At 46.0% G+C, this 19,400-nt stretch overlaps 1 protein-coding gene across 5 annotated transcripts in view; it reads right to left on the reverse strand.

Moving 5' to 3' along the window:
• Nucleotides 1-19,400, reverse strand: part of IQGAP3 (IQ motif containing GTPase activating protein 3) — a 42,189-nt gene that overhangs the window by 19,424 nt on the left and 3,365 nt on the right. For 3 of the 5 annotated variants that reach the window (XM_079956344.1, XM_079956341.1, XM_079956340.1), the window contains exons 2-19: nt 18,968-19,055; nt 18,455-18,611; nt 16,923-17,000; nt 15,226-15,302; nt 13,623-13,690; nt 13,321-13,434; nt 11,947-12,125; nt 11,467-11,554; nt 10,415-10,578; nt 9,635-9,722; nt 7,927-8,090; nt 6,438-6,598; nt 4,907-5,031; nt 3,786-3,949; nt 2,786-2,876; nt 1,704-1,871; nt 1,406-1,548; nt 651-821 (exon numbers count right to left, since the gene is read on the reverse strand). In XM_079956344.1, the coding sequence (XP_079812470.1) occupies nt 651-821; nt 1,406-1,548; nt 1,704-1,871; nt 2,786-2,876; nt 3,786-3,949; nt 4,907-5,031; nt 6,438-6,598; nt 7,927-8,090; nt 9,635-9,722; nt 10,415-10,578; nt 11,467-11,554; nt 11,947-12,125; nt 13,321-13,434; nt 13,623-13,690; nt 15,226-15,302; nt 16,923-17,000; nt 18,455-18,611; nt 18,968-19,055 (2,288 nt within the window). Of the gene's footprint in view, nt 1-650; nt 822-1,405; nt 1,549-1,703; nt 1,872-2,785; nt 2,877-3,785; nt 3,950-4,906; nt 5,032-6,437; nt 6,599-7,926; nt 8,091-9,634; nt 9,723-10,414; nt 10,579-11,466; nt 11,555-11,946; nt 12,126-13,320; nt 13,435-13,622; nt 13,691-15,225; nt 15,303-16,140; nt 16,232-16,922; nt 17,001-18,454; nt 18,612-18,967; nt 19,056-19,400 lie in introns of those variants that run through there. The other 2 variants (XM_079956342.1, XM_079956343.1) reach the window with 2 other exon arrangements.

The raw sequence follows: 19,400 nt of genomic DNA on the forward strand, positions 1-19,400 counted from the left end.
GTTTCACTGGAAGAGTCCTGGAGCCTTCTCTCCGCAGCTCCCTCGGACTCCCCTTTCTCCCTGGTGTCACCTCTATCTCCTTCCCCAGCGGAAGCGTCCTCTCTCCCTCTGCTGGTTCCCTCTCCAGCATCATCATTAGGGAGCCTCAGCGCCACCCTTGGCTCCGATGGCAGTTCCCTGACACTCCCGTTGGGGTGCAAGAATATGTGGGCTCTGGCTACTGCAGAGAAAATAATTTACAAATCATGCCTTTCTATGGGCAGGGAAAACCTGGAACATTTCTATGCCATTTGGTGGGATTTCATTTCTTCTGTGTCAAATTCAGTACAAAACATCTTTTCTCCCACCAAATTGTGAAATTTGGCTTTTGTTGTATTTTGCTTCTTTTATTTTTCTGCATTATTTGCTCTCTGGTTTTTTGGGAAAATGCAAACTTCTGTACTGCTCCTATGCCTTGTGCGTAGCTTTGATTAATCGATTGTACTTTTGATTTTATATGAATTAAAACCTTTACTATTGTTATCTGAAAAATATGCAACATAAAGCCATCAAAATTACAGATTTAATTTTTTTTTTTGGGGGGGGGGGGAGGACACAACGAAAAGGACAATTCTTAAAAGTCTAGGTTCAGGGCAGCTGTGTTCTCCTACCTGGATCTTGAGAGCGGCTGGCACCTGCTTGCACCACAAGCTCCGCCGGGTTGCAAACTCCTGCCGGGCCAGGAAGCCCCTCATCTGGGCCTGCAGCTTCACAACCAGCGAAGTGCTCGATTCCCACAGACGCTCCCTATCGTGGGCAGCTGTGACCCGGGCAACAGTGGACTGTAGGCACAGAGAGATGCATGGGGTCAGAAGATCATCATATGAGCTTAGTTGCTGGATCAGGCGAAAGGGGCCCCATCTGGTTGAGCCCTCTGCTCTGAATCAGATGCGCCCCAATGAGAAGCCTGCTCTCCCAGCACTTGGTATTCAGAGCTAGACTGCCCCTGGACATGGAGGTTCTGCTATCCCTGTAGAGGCCAACTGGATTGGACCAAAGGCTCCTGCAGTTTATTTAGCATTACACACACACACACACACACACACACACACACACTCACACACTTAACCAAACATACAGCTTGCTAGTAGGTAAAATCAGAATAGTCATTAAGCGACTCCCTTCAGAAGGTTGCTATGGGGATGGAGGGTGGGGCAAGGCAGCTGGAACCAGCACCTCCTGATGGCAAACCCAGACACCCCCAAAACAGCTCTCATCCCTCACAGTTGTCCTTCTGGCAGCAGCTCCCTTTTGAGTTCGAGGGTGGGGTACGGCAGGTGGGAAAAGCTGCCCCACCCGAGTGGCCAATACAGAGCCTCTCACTCCTCCGTTCTGCTTCCTAGCTCACAGGTACAAAGAGAGAGACCTGGATTTCCTCCCGGCTGAGATGCTCCGCATTGAGGGCACAGGGGCGAGGCTGGTCCCAGGAGCCTTCAAAGGTCTGCAGGCTGAAGTAATACTCTGCCCCATCCTTCAGCTTGTGCCGGACCCAAGGTAGTTTGGAGTTCCCTGCAGCTTACGTTTTTAAAAAACGAAAAAAAAGTTAGAATTAAAGACCCCCCCAGAGACACTGTTGTAAGAAAGTGCAAGTTTTCAAATCCTTGAATTTGAGGGTTAATGACAAAAAAATGTGGGTGGGGAGTGACACACATATCCCACTTTACCTGTGGCTTTTTTGGAAGCCATGAGAGCACTCAGCTGGGCCTGGTAGGAGGCAGCACACTCCATCGCCACACCACAGATAGAGACGTCCGGATTGCGCAGGACCCTGACTGTCTGTGCCGCGTTCCCTTCCTTGATGGCTTGATTGATGGCAGCGGTGCCAAGAGCCACTGTGGGACAGATGGCAAAGGCAAAAGATTTTAAAGCATTGGTCCAGATTCACCCCACAGGGACTAGAAACCTGACTACTTCAATGTACTTATTTAAAACATTTCTCAAAAATCACCCTTCATAAAAAGATCCAGGGTAATGTACAAGCAGGACCCAACTCTCCCCACCGGTGATTGCAAGAAACTGGTATTCTGAGGCGTACAGCAGGGGTAGGGAACATTTTTTGCTCCGAGCGCCAGATCCTTTTCAGGATTGGTATATGAAAGATGGGTGGGAAGTGCTAACTTGCCAATCACATGTTATCATCATGAAATCGCACAACTGACAGGTAAGCAAGGTTGCCCACCTGTCAAAATCATACCCACGGCTTTGCGAGGCTTCCCGTTTAACCCAGTGTTTAAAAGAGGAGCCTGGGGAGACTTGCAAAAGCGCCCATTGAAGCAGCCTCCACCACCTCCTTCAAAGGGTGCTTTTGCAAAATCCTTTAAGCTGCCTTTGCTTGCAAAACACACCTCTTTTTCTCTCTTCCCCTTCACACTTGATCAAGTGGATGTGGTATGGGGAAAAACTTGTGGCAGACAGATTTAACCCACTGGCAGGCCAAGATTAGCTTGCAGACTGAAGGTTCCTCACCCCTGGGCATATGGTCTCTGACAAAGGAGGCTGAGCCTCGCCATCATGGCTAGTGGCCGCTTGAATGTGTCTAATCTTCTTTCAAGGCCATCCAACTTGGTGGTTGCTGTAACACCTTGTAGGAGCAAAATGTGAGTTTGCCCAGGCTTTCTTGTTCCTGAGCCTTCTCCCACCCCCTTTGCTCAGGCCTCCTCATGGCACCCTAAATGGTAGCAGACAGGACCACCCTTTAGGTCCTGCAGATCCAATTGAGCCAGGAAGACCCAGACGGCGCACATACTTCTCTTTGCAGCTTCAGTGTCATGGTTAGCTTTGGAGACGCCCTCCTGGATTTCTTCCCACCACAGCATAGCTCCGGTGTCCCCTGCCATCTAAGATAGGAAAGATAAAAATGATCACAGAATTGTTTCTCGGGGGAAACACGGGTCAAATATGCACTTGACTCTGATGTTCACTGGGTGTCTTTGAGTCACCCACTACTCTCGCTCAACCGAGTGTACCTCACAGGACTGTTGCAAGAATAAAATAGGAGAGGGAAGAACACAAGCACACACACACACTTCAGGAAGCCAAGCTCACATCACCATGACTGCTCTGACAGGCCAACCCCATCAGGCCTCCTCTCCCTTGACTGTTACCTGGGAGCAGTCATTCCATCAGTGGCAGAGATAGAAAACAGAGCTCATTCCATCACCTTTACTGAAAGCCCAGCCCACCTGCATCAAACACCTCCTGCCCCTGAACTATGCCAGCTGGTCATTATAAGATCAACTCTTTAAGAACTGGTGCCTGAGTTTGATTCCACCCCCCTTCCCTCTCTGTCATTTTCCATTGTGTGTTGCTTTTTTTTAGATTGTAAGCCTGCAGGGGCAGGGACTGTCTACTTTCAATTGATTGTTAAGTCAGCCATTCTGGAAGCCTTCTTGGTTGAAGAGAAGGGTTACAGCCGCTCTAAATAAATAATAATTCAGAGATGCAAGTAGCAAGGCAAGACTTAAAGATGGAATTGCAAACATGCACAGCACCAGTCAAAACATACTGGAATAGAACAAAAAACTTCCTAATCCCCACCTCATGCCAGTTTATTCAGTCTAGTTTATGTGAATTCATAAACACACATTCTGAAGCCGTAATAGTCTCCAACAGGCTTCCGGAAATCAACTTCTGCAATGAAGTCTCACAGTTCTGGAGAGCCAGAGAATTCTGTAAGAAGTTAGTGTGGTTGCCTACCCCACCACCCTGGAACCTGAACTTCATTCTCCTCTTCCTTCCTCTCCTACCTGGGCCTTCTGCTTCCGCATGCGGGTCAAAACATCATGGTAACGCTTAGCAATGGGGAGCGTCACATTGCAGAGGCCGGAAGAAGGAAGCAGCAGGGCTCTGAGGGTTTTCTCTGGGCTGCTCTGCTCCAGAGCCTCGTTGATCAGTCGAACAGCAAGGATTTCTGGGGACAAAAAGGAGATTTCAGGAGAACTGGGAAAACGTCTTGACCAAGCTCAGTTCGAAGATGGAGTAGTCTATAGGCCTACATTTGACGTATTAAGCTCTGATCTTTGGGCTTTCAATGTGCTTTTCCAAGCCCTTTAAACTTGTCCCAGAGGACTTCCACCAGCACCACCTATGAAATCTCTGGCTCTCCAGATGTTGCTAGATTGCAATCCTTTGGCTGTGTCTGAGTTGAGAGAAAGCAGCCAGTGTACATAATTTGGAGGTGGTGGCAGTGGGGAAACTGGGGTTAAGCTGGGTGCTGTATGGAAAGCCTCTGAGGGTCGGGTTTAGGAACACAGGAAGCTGCCTAATGCTGAGGCAGACCATCAGTTGTCCATACTGGACTCACCTGCATGCCACTCTAAACCACTGGAACTATGGTTTGAATGTGAACACACAACATGCTGGTGTACACTGCTGAAATCATGAGTGCTGTGCTCTAAGCCTGCTCCTGCTGAGAAACAAGCCATGATTTGGCTTCGCATTACATCCGAAAGAGGGCTTGTGATTCAGAGAGAAACCATGGGGCCAGGTTCAGATGCTGTGCTAAGTCAGACCATGGCTTCGCTTTCGCTAGCAGCAGAGTGGCCGGGGTTTCAGCAGCGTGTACTACTTTGCTGTGCATTCTCATTTAAACCATAGGTTAGCTTGGCTACATTTTAGTCTAACTATGGTTTAGAGTGTCATGCAAACCTGGCCACTGACTGTCAATGGCTTTCCATGGATTCAGGCAGGAGTCTTTTCCCAGCTAAACCTGAAGATACTGGGGATTGAACCTGGGACCATCTGTACACAAAGCAGATGCTCTACCACTGAGCTGCAGACCTTCCCTAAAGGGCCTCCAGTGCCTGTTTCACATTCACATCACTAAAATCAGAACTGAAAATGTTTTGAAAAGTGAAAGGTGACTTACTATTATTTTCTTCTTGGGCTGAGGCATTCACACTATTCACTGAAGCCTGGATGTCGTTCCAGCTCAGGAAGTCAAACTTTGTGTCCCGAGATCGTTGCTTCCATTGTGACAAGTCGTCAAAATAACTGAGAAATTAAAAACAAAAAAGCAAGACGTCGTCTTTGCCTCACCCCTTTTAGAAAAAAAAGCAGCTATTCCCCAGGTTTGTGCACATGGCAGGTAGTTTATAGGAAGTGATTCTTTGGAGGTGCTGAAAGGAATATTGGGCAGTTTTTAAGGACAAGTTTCTGGTTGTAAAATTACAACTTACCGTACATAATTATAATGATGATATTTATTAATACCCTAAGTCTCATGGTTACTTACAGATAAAATAACAGCTAAACAACATGTACATTAAAGCCAGCATAAAACAAAACAGAGAAAAATCTATAACATATTCATATTTTTCAAAAGGCAGGATTAAAACATCCCACCCGCTCAAGGAGACCACAGATAATTACAAGCCAAAGACCTGAGGGAAAGTAAATGTTTCTGCCTGGTGCATAAAGGTAAGTAAGTAATGATGGCACCAGGTAAGCCTCCCTGGGGAGAACATTCCATAAAAGGGGAGCCACCACTGAAAAGATCTGCTCTTGTTTTTCCACTCTCCTGACCTCCCATGGAGAGGGCACATGGAGAAAGGCCCCAGTTGATAGTGCTTGAAAGCAGATGAATCAATTTAGATGAGTCACTGATTTAAAATCACCAAGATGAAAAGGCCAATTGAAATCAGTGACTTAAATAAGAATTTCCACATTCTGAAATTCAGAAAACATATGACACAAGCATTCAGACTAATATAGCAACTAGACAAAGTAGCAACAAGATGCAGCAGCGGGCAGCCAAACAGAATGTTTATAGACAAAAGGTAGAAACTGAATGCAAACCCATATGCCTTCTGTTGCCTCTTACTGACCCGTTTCATATGCAGTACTAAGCCACACCATGGTTTAGCATGAACACACAAGTTTCCAGAGAGGAGACTGAAGCCGTTTTACTCCATTTCCTTCCTGCTGTGCTACCTGGGGCTAAGCCACGGTTTGGCTCAGTGTGTTGTCTGAACTGGGGCTCGTGGTTTGTTTCACTCCAATCAAACCATGAGCTCAGTAAAGATGTGTTCTGAATTGGATAGTGGTTGATAGATCTATGCTTTATTAACCAAGGCAGCTAAGAATAAAGCCTCTATGCTCAAAATACTTTTGAGTACCAGGGTCTTAGTGACAGATTGTGCTGGCTAAGATATTTAAAAGCCTGCAGAACTTCAGACCAGCCTGTGCCTCAAGATCTCCAGAGCTACAATTTCCAGAGTGGTTTAACAGTCAATCCCTCTTCCCAGGGAATTATGGGAATTGAAGCTCTGTGAGGGGAACTCTCAGCACCCTTAATAGACTAAAGCTCCCAGAATTCTTTGGGGGAAGCCAAGGCTGTTTATAGTGGTACCAGAGTACTAGGCACGACAGAGAAGAGATTTGGGGGGAAGTGGGTTTACCGCTGCGCATTGCTCTCTTCTATCTCTGACAGACCCAAAGCAGGGCTGACCAAGCTCCTCCAGAAGCTGGAGGCGTCTCCGTCCTTGAGGGCCTGGTTGACCAGTGCCACTGCCGAAAGCATCTCCACAGCGACAAACAGCTCCTCTTGAACCAACTCCCCCTGCAGAAAAAAGGAGATTCACAAAGAATTAAATGCAATAGCTTTTTGTGGGTGTTTTTTTTAATGCTGTGTGTTTCCTGAAATTGTTTGGCGGGGGGATTCTTCAGAAAAGGGAGCTGCCTGGGAAACTCAGGGTGTGATGGTCTCAGGGCTCCTGGGCTTTAGGAAGTTAAGAGGGGTCCACCAGGGAAATGAGCAAGCTGCTTTGATCTTGGGTGGCAGAAGGCTAATGGAAGCTAGCCCTGCTTTTCCCAGCAATTTGTGAGCAGGCTGGACTGCACAGTGCACTGGCTCAGCCTTTTAAAAAAAGTACCATATTTTTCCATACTCAAAAATCAAGTCAAAAAACTGGGGTCATCCAATACACGGATAGTAGCATGGGGGGGGGGGAGAGAAGCACCGAACCAGTCATTCAGTTGGTGGGAGTGTGGCTTCTCCAGATGCCGCAGCGAGCGATCTGGGGGGTGTTTCCTGCCCGCAGCTGCATGGGTGGGGTGGGGAAGCTGCGCACCGCCAGCCAGCTCTTTGGTGGGAGCACAAATTCACCCGATGTCACTGCGTGCGGGAAATGATCTAGGGAATGTTTCCTGCTTGCAGCTGCATTGGGTGAGAGGCTCAACAACTTTGGGCCATCTCCCCTCCTTTTCTTTAAATGTAGTCCCCGAATATGGGGTGCGTGTCTTATACAAGGGGGTGTCTTATAGACGGAAAAGTACAGTAATCACTTTGGCACATGCCAGGGCTCTTTCCCATTTGGGCTGCAAGCATGAGTGGGAGGGTGGTAGCAGCCATTACTGGACAGCAAAACTCAACAGCAACAATAGCAGCAATAATAATAACAATGATAATAATAATACCTTTATTGTCATTGTACAACCTGTGTACAATGAAATTAAACAAGCCTCCCCCGCAAACACTCAATCTCTTATCGAACAACACACCACCTCGCAAATCAATTTTGCTATGTAATTTTCCGTTCAACAGCCTAACAGCCCACGGACAGAAGCTATTTTTTAACCTGTTGGTACAGCTGATTATACTTCTATATCTCCTGCCCAAGGGTAGAAGATTAAAGAGGTGATGGCCGGGGTGTGAGTCATCCCTGAGAAATTTTCTCGCTCTCCTAAGGCAACAATCCCTTGCAATGTCATCAAGGGACAGCCCATGATGTCATGTGCTGTATTCACCACCCTCAGGAGAGACTTTCTGTCAGTGGCTGTCAGGCCAGCATACCACGCTGTGATACAATATGAAAGGACACTTTCTATTGTAGACTAGCAGCACTGCAGGGCTGTTGTGCAAGGAAAGGCCCCTGGCATTGCACTCACCTGCGGGTGCTGCCGCTGAAGGGCAGACAGCTCTCGCTGATAGAGCCCCGCAGCAAAGAGGAAGACATCCGGCAGCTGAGCTTCGGGGTCTGCCAGGGAGCGCACCGTCTCCTCCGCTACCCCTTTCCGAATGGAGGCGTTGATACGGCTCACGGCCTGTGTCACTGTGTGTTAGTAGGGTAAGATAAGAACATAGGAATGCCAGGACTGTTAAAACGGAAAGGGGTCAAACCATTGCAAGCGGTGTTGAAATTTTGGGAGGTTGGATGGTTGCAATGGAATGGTCTTGGGTATGGGATGCACATTTTTATTCTTATTTAAAGGTAAAGGGACCCCCAACCATTAGGTCCAGTCCTGGCCGATTCTGGGGTTGCGACGCTCATCTCACTTTATTGGCTGAGGGAGCCGGCGTATAGCTTCCGGGTCATGTGGCCAGCATGACCAAGCCGCTTCTGGCGAACCAGAGCAGCGCACGCAAGCGCTGTTTACCTTCCTACCGGAGCGGTACCTATATATCTACTTGCACTTTGATGTGCTTTCGAACTGCTAGGTTGGCAGGAGTAGGAACCAAGCAACGGGAACTCACCCCATCACGGGGATTTGAACCGGCAACCTTCTGATCAGCAAGTCCTAGGCTCTGTGGTTTAACCCACAGCACCACCCGCGTCCCTTTTTATGATTATTACTTTGTCATAATTAAAAAAACTTTTAAAACACAACTTAAATTGGGTACAACTGTATGAGTCTTGAAATGATCCTCACTGAAATCTAAACATTGAAAATATATGGAGCAAATTTCTCCCCGCTCTTCATATTCTTCCAGTGGAACTTTGCATCTTCTCTAACTGCAATTTCTAACATATTTTTCTGCCACTAACCTCGCCCAGGTAAAGTAACGCCTTTGCGGGTCCTCTGTTAATGCACCCCTTGTGATCAAAAGTGCTTTGTGAAGAGACAGTTTCAAGCAGTTGTCAAAGGGGCCAAACAGATGGTATGGATAACCAAGAATTGCAATGATAGCAGAGAGATTATTCAAGCTGCACAGCCAATAATTCTGTCCACTTGCTGCCATAATGAGTACAGTACTGGTCAGCTCCTGGGGGTATGTTGCAACTCTCTAGCACGCGTTCATGGTTACTTGTATTCTGGCAAATCTCTGCAGTACCCAATAAACTTTTAAGTAATTTTTTAAAAAAAGACCACCAGGAGAACCTACTCAATCAGGCCAAGGGCCCATCCTGCTCAGTATGTGACTCACAAAGGTGAGTTCAGATCTCTGGTAATGCATCTCAACCTGGTGCTTGACGACAAAATCTGCTCCTAAGTGGGTAGCAAAACCAGGGGGGCTGATGAGCGCACAGCATCCCACAGCTAGGCTGCCACACATGGTATACACAGGGTATATTGGGTTCTTGAGCCATCCACCAACCACAGCTCAGCGACAGAGTATCCCCCTTCCATGCATAACAACCCCACAGGCCTAAGGTTCATCACCACCCCATCCCTAAACAAATGAATACACTAATAATTATTCTGCATGTTACAAATAAAGTAATGGCCAGACAGCAAGTTCCCCCAGGAATGAATGGTTTCTGGCAATTTCCCAAATCAATCATTTGAGGCACAACACACAGAAGAATTCTGAATATGCCTAAACCCCCAGGGCCCACTCACTAGCCCTCAGTCCTAAGGGCAGATCTTCACTCACCAGCACGTTCTTGATCTCCTCTTTCGTTGGCCACGTAAAGCCCAGCTTGGATTTCCTCTTGCTCAAGCAAGTCCGCGTAGCCCAGCTCCTGAGAAAAAGGGCAAAAGGATGGCTTAAATGCAAGCTAATAGGGAGCGTGATTGGCTGGAAAGAACAAGGTTGGCTGGGGAATCTCACTGCAACTCGGCAGTTTAAGGCATTGCACGGAAGCCCAACGGTAGCCTGGCCTCTGCAGCGGAGCCAGAATTGTAATGAGAAAAGGCTCTTCCAACAGCCTTTGCCAACCTGGTGCCCTCCAGAGGTTTCACACTACAACTCCCATCAGCCCCAGGTAGCCCAAAACCTCTGGAGGCCACCAGGTTGGCAAAGGCTACCTTAGCACAAAATTTGAGCTAAAGTCTCCAGAAAGGGTTTTTTGCTTCAATGTGGAGAAGGAGCCTGCAAGCATATTTAGAGATGTGTCCAGAACAAGATTGCTTCTGTCCTTGGGAACTGTCAGTCAACTTCTTTGTACATAGCCAGAGGCCTTTACAAAATATCAGATACAGAATTTCCAAAGCGTTACATGAATTAAAGGAGAAACTTGTTATGGAAGGTCACAGGACCACTGTTAATAATCACGTATACCAGGGATAACAAAACACTGAATTAGAATCAATAATACTTTATAAATCCTGCCTTGGGAATTGTGGCCAATCAGCTGGGGGGGGGGGGAAATAGTTCTGATTCACAAGTGCCCTTCTTCTCCCCCTCCTTCGCACCAAGCCAAATGAGCCTTACCAGAGCCTTCTGCTCCCGGTCAGTGCTCAGCTGATCCAAGTACCAGTCCACATTCTCTCGCCGCAGGTTCCTCAAAGCAAGGGCAGGATCCTGCAAAGCGCAGTACAACCCCTGGGGATCCTGTTCCTCAAGGGCATCGTCCACCAGCTCCAGAGCACCTTTCACTATATGTTTTCAGAAAATAAAAAGTAATCGTGAAGAGTGCTTATGTATCGAAAAGCAAATCGCTTCTCCCTCTTCTCAGGGCCATAGCGCAGTGGTACAGCACCTACCCTGCACCGATGCTTAATCCGGGGGGGGGGGACCAGGGACCTCCTCTTTATAGGGTCTTTGCGGTGCTAAAAAAAAAAAGACCCCTACAAGTAGCTGCATCTCAAAATACAGGCAGTGGGTTACGTTCCAGGTCATCGCGCACAGAAAGCAATTTCCCCCTCTTCCAGCTCATGTGTGCGGTCATGCGGGCATCAACCGCATGCAAATTGAAGGCTGCCTGTACAGGCCTTTGAGTACAATAAAGCTTCACCTGTCATTACAGAGATATGGGTCCCAATTTGGGACATGGCAGAAGCTGGCACTGAGAAAGTAGATAGAGAAAATGGTTTTCTCCCTCGGTCATAACACCAGGACTCATGCACATCCAACAAAGCTGAATGTTGGAAGATTCAGGACAGACAAAGAAAGTTTTTCTTTTCTTCCCAGGGTGCAGTTAATCTATGGAACTCGCTCCTGCAGGAGGCAATGGTCACCAGCTTGGGTGGCTTTAAAAGTGGATTAGTCAGATTCACGGAGAAGAAGGGTATCAATGGCGACTAGCCACAATGGCTCGGCCTCCACTATTTGGGCTCTCAAGAATAGTTGGGGGAGGATGGGGAACCTGCGACCGTCCCAAGGTCAATGCTGGCGGGGAATTGTGGTCCAAAAACACCCCAAAGGCCACAGGTGAGCCAATGCTGCTTTAGGGCAAATCATTCTTAAGCGCCATATCTAGACTGAACTGCTGAACTCCAAAGAGGTCACCCTGAGTAGGGCAGAGAGGCTGCCGTTCTGCTTACCATTTGCGTTGTTGATGCTGCTTTGTATCTCAGCCTGGGTCAGGCACCGATCATAAATATCTTCGCCGTCAGGGATTTCTTGTAGAGGCTGAGTGTGCAGAAGAAAAAGGCGACACTTTTGGTTTCAATCTGTTGCCCTCCAGACTGTGCTGGCTGGGGCTGATGGGAGTTGTAGTCCCAAACATCTGGAGAGCCCTAGGTTGGCAAAGTCTGTTTTAAGAGCATCTCTTCTAGCCAATCATTCTGTGGGGCTCTAAATTGTGGACGTTGATTTTGTGTGTGTGTGTGTGTGTGTGTGTGTGTGTGTGTGTGTATTGTATATAGTGATATTTTTATGATATTCTAAACAGCTCAGAATTTCTTCGAAATATGGAGCGGTATACAAATGACCTAAATAAAACCACCACCACCACTTTCACCACTACATTTATCCAAAATGCATCAGTGTGACCACTTCCACCTCAGATAACCTTTGCTTACCTGGTTCTTCCCATTCTTGGCTTTCTCTGCCTTGGCCAGGTAGAGTACTTCCTGGTAGATGGCCCCGAAGCCCTCCCGAAGGCTGGAGAGCATGGCATTGGGGTTGTGCAAGGCCAGGACGGTCTCCTCCACAACCCCCTTTTCCACTGCTTTGTTGATGGCCAGGACTGCGGCGTGGACTAGGGGGTGGGAATAAGAAAGGCAAAGTCCAGTGTTAGGCAGCAAAGACACAAACGCCAAACGCCCTCTGCCCCACAATGACACAGCACAGTTTCCATCTTGGAACCTGCTTTTTAAAAAAAGTGTTTATGCAACACGAAAACAAGACAAACAATAAAGAAACAAAGAACAGCTGCTGTGTGGAGCTCATTATTGCAGTTGGAATAGAATAATCAGGAGGTTCAGTGCACTTTTGCAGACACCCCCACAGGATGGGGGAAGCTATGTACCTTAAATGTGTGATGTAGATGTGACCTAATATGGTGGCCACATGAGGGAGCCAGCAGTAAATCACACTGAGCAAGCTGGGGTTAACTCTTTATTGGCAAAACAGGATTTACACACGGGTGTCAGGCCTAATGAGCACAGCAACTCAGGTCTTGCTCCCATGAAGCAGTTGCCAAGGCTAAAGCTCCCCATCTCCCCACAGCTGGCTAATTTTCCTCCTCTCCAGGGTGTTTCCCAAGCAATCAGGAGACTTTGTCTGCATTCTTGCCTTTGCTCCTCCCACCTCATGCCTCTCCTGGTTCTGGGAGATCACAGGGAGGGGAGGTTGTTGCAGCAGGAGGGGGAGACACCCATGCCTCTTCACCAGCACCTCTGCATCTTGGTCTCTCTCCTTTCCAGTCTCCACTTCTGCCTCCAATTCTGGACTCCTCTCTGCCACAGCCTCTTCCTGCTCACTAAACCCTGTCACCTCTTCAGCTTACAACACCTCCTTCCAGTCTTCTCCCTCTGATCACTTATCGCCATCCCATCATCAATCCCTGAGCTCTGAGCCTTCTTCTTTTGGAGTTCCCCAGCTGGTTCCTCCCACTATTCCTCTGCATCCAACCAGTCCATTGTATCTGGCTATCCCTCTGGGCCACCTGTTCTTTTCTTGATTTCTCCCCTGCTGGTTCAGAGGAACAATTTGTTCCTTGCATTTTCTGGCGCAGGGCAACGGGAACTCAGCTGGGTCAGACCAAAGGTTCACCTTGCCCAGTATCCTGTTTCCAACAGCGCTTGGCTGCTTGCCACTGAGAGGCCTGCAAGCAGGGCATGAAGGCAGGGGCTCTCCCTGGCACTTGGTACAGAGAGATATACTGCCCCTGAACATGGCGATTCCATTGGGTTCTCACAAATGGCCTCTCCTCCTCCACAAATGTTATCTACCTGCAGCCTCGTCCACTGAGAGCTCGTTAGCTAGGATCCCACCAATCTTGCTGAAGGATGGAAGTTGCAGACCATATTTCTCTAGCTCACGTTTCATGTGGTTTATTTCCTCCTCTAGGACAGGGAAAGAGAAAAGGTTCATTACGTTGCACTCAATTAGCGGCAGCCACCAAGAGCACAATGCTTCGGCTGGGATTTCCAGGTGAACAGAAAACAAACACAGGGTCAGTGGCTGCCTTCCATCTGCTCCATAACACACAAACTAAGTGTCAACAAGGGAAACACCCAACTCTCCTCCTTACCTGTGAATTTGACTTTCCCATACAAATCCTGGATCTGGGGAGCCAGCCCAAGTTTAAAGAGGTATAAACTAGGAGGGAAGACACACAAAAAAATCTGGATTTGCTTGTGCACACACAAAGGATCCAAGAGACTCCAAAACATGCTCACAGAGGTATTGATTTATTTCATGATAATTATGTACCAGTATGGAATAAGATAAAAAAGGACCTGGAGGTGTGGGGTAGAATGAAATTCTCATTTTGGGGAAGGATTGCAACAATAAAGATGAATGTGCTACCAAAAATGTTATTTTTATTTCAAACAATACCAATAATAAAAGGAGTGACAATATTTAAAGAATGGCAAAGAATATTATCAAGATATATTTGGCAGGGCAAGAAACCAAGAATTAAATTTAAGGTATTAACTGATGCAAGAGAAATAAGAGGCTTCGCCCTGCCAGACATGAGGTTATATTATGAAGCATCATGTCTTTGTTGGTTGAAAGAATGGATGAAGTTAGAAAATAATGAATTATTGGATTTAGAAGGTTATGATAATGGATTTGGTTGGCATGCGTATTCATGGTATGATAAAAAAAGAATACATAAAGGGTTTGAAAACCACATCTTTAGAGGATCTTTGATTGGAGTTTGGAATAGGTATAAAAATGTATTAGAACCAAAGATTCCACATTGGTTATCACCATTAGAGGTTATGAGTATTAAAAAGATAAATATGAGCGGGAGATGGATAACATATGAGAAATTATTAAAAAAGGAAGGAAATAAGTGGAAATTGAAACCATATGAAGAAGTAAAAGAATATGTTAAGGATTGGCTGCATTATTTTCAGTTAAATGAAATGTTTAAAAAAGAGGTTTTAGAGAGGGGATATTCTGAAAAAGAATCTAGATTTCAACAAGAAATCTTAAACAATGAAGTGAAAATTTTATCTAAAATGTATAAAATATTGTTGGAATGGAATACTGTGGACGAAGAGGTTAAATCTGTAATGATTAGTTGGGCTAGAGATTTCGGATATAATATTGAATTTGAGAAATGGACTAAATTATGAAAGGATGGGTTAAAGTTTACAGCTTGTACAACGATTAAGGAAAATGTTATGAAGATGTTATATAGATGGTATATAGCACCAGTAAAACTGGGTAAAATGTATAAAGTATGTAATAAATGTTGGAAGTGTAAGGAGACAGAAGGAACATTTTACCATATGTGGTGGGAATGTAAGAAGGTAATCCCACACCATGGATTGCAGTGCAAGTCTTTTGTGGCTCCTCAAGAGTAGTGGAAGTTGGTTCTTTTTTCCCCCTTCCTTTTTTGCTGTGAGCATGTTTTTTTATATATATAAATATTTTTTATTAGATTTTCCATCAAAAAAAACCCAAACATTTTTACAAAATTATACATCCATTTTTAACTTAAACCCTTTTTTCCAGAACTTCCCTCAGCTTGTCTGATAATTTTCCGTTTATTTTTTTTATCCTCATCTCACATTTCCCAATATTATATTGCACTCTAATACTCCCTGCACTGCAATCCATGGTGTGGGAGGGAGAACAGTCAGAATTCCAGCCCCTGTACGAAGGTTGTCCCGCCTTACCTCAAAGCATGAATACAATACACCACACGAGGCATGTTCTTTTTGTCATAGATGTCTGTTGTTTCAGGGTGAAAGATCTGTTGGAAAACAGAAGTGGAATTTCAAAAGATTTACTTCAGAACACCCATCAAGGAAATGCCTTTTTTATTAGGGCAACCAATTCGGACACCATAGAAGCTTGATGAAGAGCCCTGAAGGACTCAAGAGGCTGCACTTTATTTTTGCTAATATTTAGGTTGGCGTAAATTGAAAAAACACGGCACTAGTATAGATTTTGGAATTATTTCATAGGGCCCAACCCAGCTACCTTTACTATTCACAGGAGTAAGATGGGGGTGAGGAACTGGTTCCAGCCAGCAAACCAAATCCTTATCTCTGCCAACCTCCCATGAGTCAAGTTTGACAGATGGGCTGGATGCATCTTGACCTGCCCAACACCTGATGTCATATATGTACAACAGGTGTAGCGCAGGTGGGTGTGACTTGGCCAAAATTGCCCACCTCTTGGGCCAAATGCAGAGACTCACCAGAACATAAGAACTGGCTGAATCGGGCCAATGGCCTATCTAGTCCAGCATCCTATTCTTACAGTGGCCAACCAGATGCCCCAATGGGAAACCCATTTGGAAGCATTTACAGCATCCGACTGTGGATGTATGATTTCATAACATCATACATGCATAAAGTAGAATATTCCACGCTGACACCAAAAATAAATCGTGGAGGCAGAGCATAGCCATCCTGGCTAGTAGCCATTGGTAGCTTTTCCTCCATGTATTTGTCTAATCCTCTTTTAAATCCATCTAGGTTGATGGCCATCACTGCCGCGCAACAGTAAAGTCTTCTTTATAAACAGAATGAAACTTTACTGAAGAAAATAAACTTGTTCAGAAACAGCATAGTTAAAGAGCATACACAGAGGCACAGTCTTAGTGATTTACTAGAGTCCTGGAGCAACTGTGTCTGCCTTAGCTTTTCATAGCAACAACAGCACTATTCCACAGACAACTCTATACACAATCTATACAGCTCTCTGACTGAGGCCCATAGAGAGACTGGCTACTTTTATATGGAGAATGAGTTATCACCCGTGTTAAGTTGTGGGTGAACATATCAGACGACACAGCGATTCTTCAAACAGCTCTTCTTTATTCAGAGGCTAGAACTGAACTGAACTGAAGGGCTCAGTCAGCCTGCTTATATAGAGCTCCAGTACCATGTTACTGTAACAGCTTTCTAAAACTATCCAATCACTGAACGTCACTTTCGATCCTTCATTTGCATAACTATCTACAGTATCTGGCCCAGGGTGAGAACTTCAGTACATAACAACCCGAGTCACAGTGACTTGGCAGTTTGCTGTTAACAATTAGCAGGCTTAGGCTTGAGAAGAAGTAGGCCTTACTGCTTCTTCTGCTCTCAAGAACCTTTGTCTCATGACAATCCCTGCCTCCTGTGGGAGTGAGTTTTATAGAAGGAGGACTGTCTTTTATCTACCTTGAATCTTCCAACATTCAGAGTCATTGGATGCCCATGAGTCCTAGTGTTACACAACAGAGGGACAAAACTTATTTCTATCCATGGCATGCGTAATTTTATAAACTTCTGTCATGTTGGGCTTGCAGGCTGGAGCTTCCCTGCTGCTGGATTAACGCAACCTTTTTAGGTACCAAGAGACTAGAAGGTGAATCCATTACCGTGGGCAATCCTATGTGGCTCATGGCATCCCGCCAGCAGTTGATGTTGTCCGTGTGTCGAAAGTGCAGCCCACAGGCCTAGAATGAGGGAAAGAAGAAGCACTTCATTTGGGGCAGCCTGAGAACCAAAACCCAGGGCCATCTCTCTGCACTTTACTGTGTGCAGTGTTAGAAACTCAGATATATAATCTAATTGCCAAATGGCACCTTAAACCTAGGCTGTGGTCACCACAATGGAATACCTAAGGACCATTCCCCTCTCCCCGACTTGTTATTATTAATAGTATTTATTATTTCAATTTCAATATACCGCTTTATATTTTAAAAAACAAATCTCAAAGCTGTTTACAACACATTAAAGCATCAAATAAAACAATCCAGAATAAAACTAATTCAAGCTTCAAGGAAAATGTTCCAGATCTTTCTGTAAGTGGCATTTTGCTTTCCCCAGTTGCCAGCCTGGGATCTCCACATGGCTGCAATTGGACCTGTGCAAGTCACAAAACATGCCTGGCACCTGGCTAATTTTGATTGCTGACTCTGTGGTATCTGATAGGACTGAAGACAGGATATTTACTGTGAGTTTGCTATTACTTGCTGTGCGTTGCTTTGCCTCCTGAAATTCTGCCCGCTATAAGGAAAAGTGAACTGCAGCAGAACCACCAATCTCTATTAATGTATTTTACACAGAATGAGAGGTAAATAGCTACTTCTTCCCTTATTATTTTGATTACGGCAGCTTTTCAATGTTCGATTTTGATACCTCTCCTTTGAAAGTATTTCAGATTTTATGCCTCTGAAATAGATCAGATTTGTATGTTTGCGCACCCACCTTGTATGCTGAATTTTTATTCTGTTCCATTAATAATGATTTTGTGTCTTTTGTAGCTGTAACTTTTAAAATAATTTTCTATTGCTGTAGCCTGCCCTGGGAGTTTATAAAGGGTTGGACAAAAACAAAAAGCTTATAAAACAGAAATAAATAAAAAGAAGGTCTATATTTTTGCTCTCTGGGACAAGGGACACACTGCCCTCCAGTAAGTACGACTGAGCCCAGCTTTGGTCTCAGTCTTGGAGCTGCAGATGGGAGTGGAAGTCACAACCCCACCGTTGCACACGGATCATTACCTTCTTTTGGGTGGGGGGCGTGTGCAGTGTTGCATAACCAAGGCAGCTGGAGAGCCTTGGACTGGGGGGGTGGGCAACAATAACCCAACAAGCCCCCTACCCTTTCCATCTCCAACCTCAGAGCTGAGTGGTGGAGGATAGAGAGGAGAAAGCAAGAGACTGGTGTGCAGCAGGAGGAACTGAAGATACTGGCAACTACATGACCCAACAGAGCCAGTGAAAAAACTGCAGACTCCTGATCAAAATCAAAGCTAAAGCTGCCTGCTGCAGAGTCCCACCATTACTCAATCTAGCCCAGTCTTCACCAATTTGGTGCCCTGCAGATGTTTTGGACTACAGTTCCCACCAGCCCCAGTGAGGCAAAATGGTTGTGAGCTGAGCATCAGCAAGGGGAAGACACTCACCTTGAAACGGGCCTGGTCAAGGTCATAAATCTTCCTCAAGGGACACACGTCAGGCGCAAAGAAATGACCCAGCTTGGCCAGAGTGACCCCATTCCGCAAACTCTCCTCCAGTTCAGTTGGTGAGGCCAGATCCTCCTTCAAGCAGCCCTCCATCCAGCTGAAATATGCAGAGAGCAATGGAAAGGATGCCTTTTGTTTCCCCGGCACACATGCCCAGAGGTGGCCTGATTTATTCAATGGCTGTCCCCTTGTGCCTTCAAAAGCCATTCCGGGGTCCTTCCAGACCCCACCCCATGCCCCCTAAGCAATAGTGGCAGAAGAACCTAAGGAAGGCTCTTCTGGATTAGACCAATGCAGGCCCATCCAGTCTAGTGTGCCTTGTCCTACAGGGTATGGCAGTGTAGTAGTTAGAGACCTCAGACCTGGGTTCAAATCCCCACTTGAGCACAAAGCTCCCTCATTGTCCTGATTTAGGGCCCTCTTAGACCCTCACCCGACCACAAGGACCCTCACCGCTTGGCTTCTTCTAGATGACAGAGATACTGGTAGGCGATGTTCTGGTGCCTCTTCTCATCCATTTCATCCGCTGTAAGGCGCTCATCTGGGGAAAGCAAGCAAAACTGCTATTTGCACACTCAGTTCAAACTGAGGTTTTCAGAGATCTGACTGGCGTTGACTGGTGACGTATGATCAATCTCATAGCAGCCTCTGGTTGCTACTTTGCTCCTGGAATCAATTCAAGGAGCTGGTCTTGGCCATTTGAAGCTCTAAAGGGCCTAGAATATCTCTCTCTATATATATGAATGAGATTCTTATAACATTTCATAACATCATACATGCATAAAGTAGAATATTCCATGCTGACACCAAAAGTAAATGTTTGTATAGGAGGCGATAAACAGTGTATTCTGCTAACCGCAAAGTTGTATACTGTGAAGGGAGTCCT

This window comes from Podarcis cretensis (genome assembly GCF_951804945.1).
Source record: "Podarcis cretensis genome assembly, chromosome: 16".
Classification (NCBI taxonomy): Eukaryota; Metazoa; Chordata; class Lepidosauria; order Squamata; family Lacertidae; genus Podarcis; species Podarcis cretensis.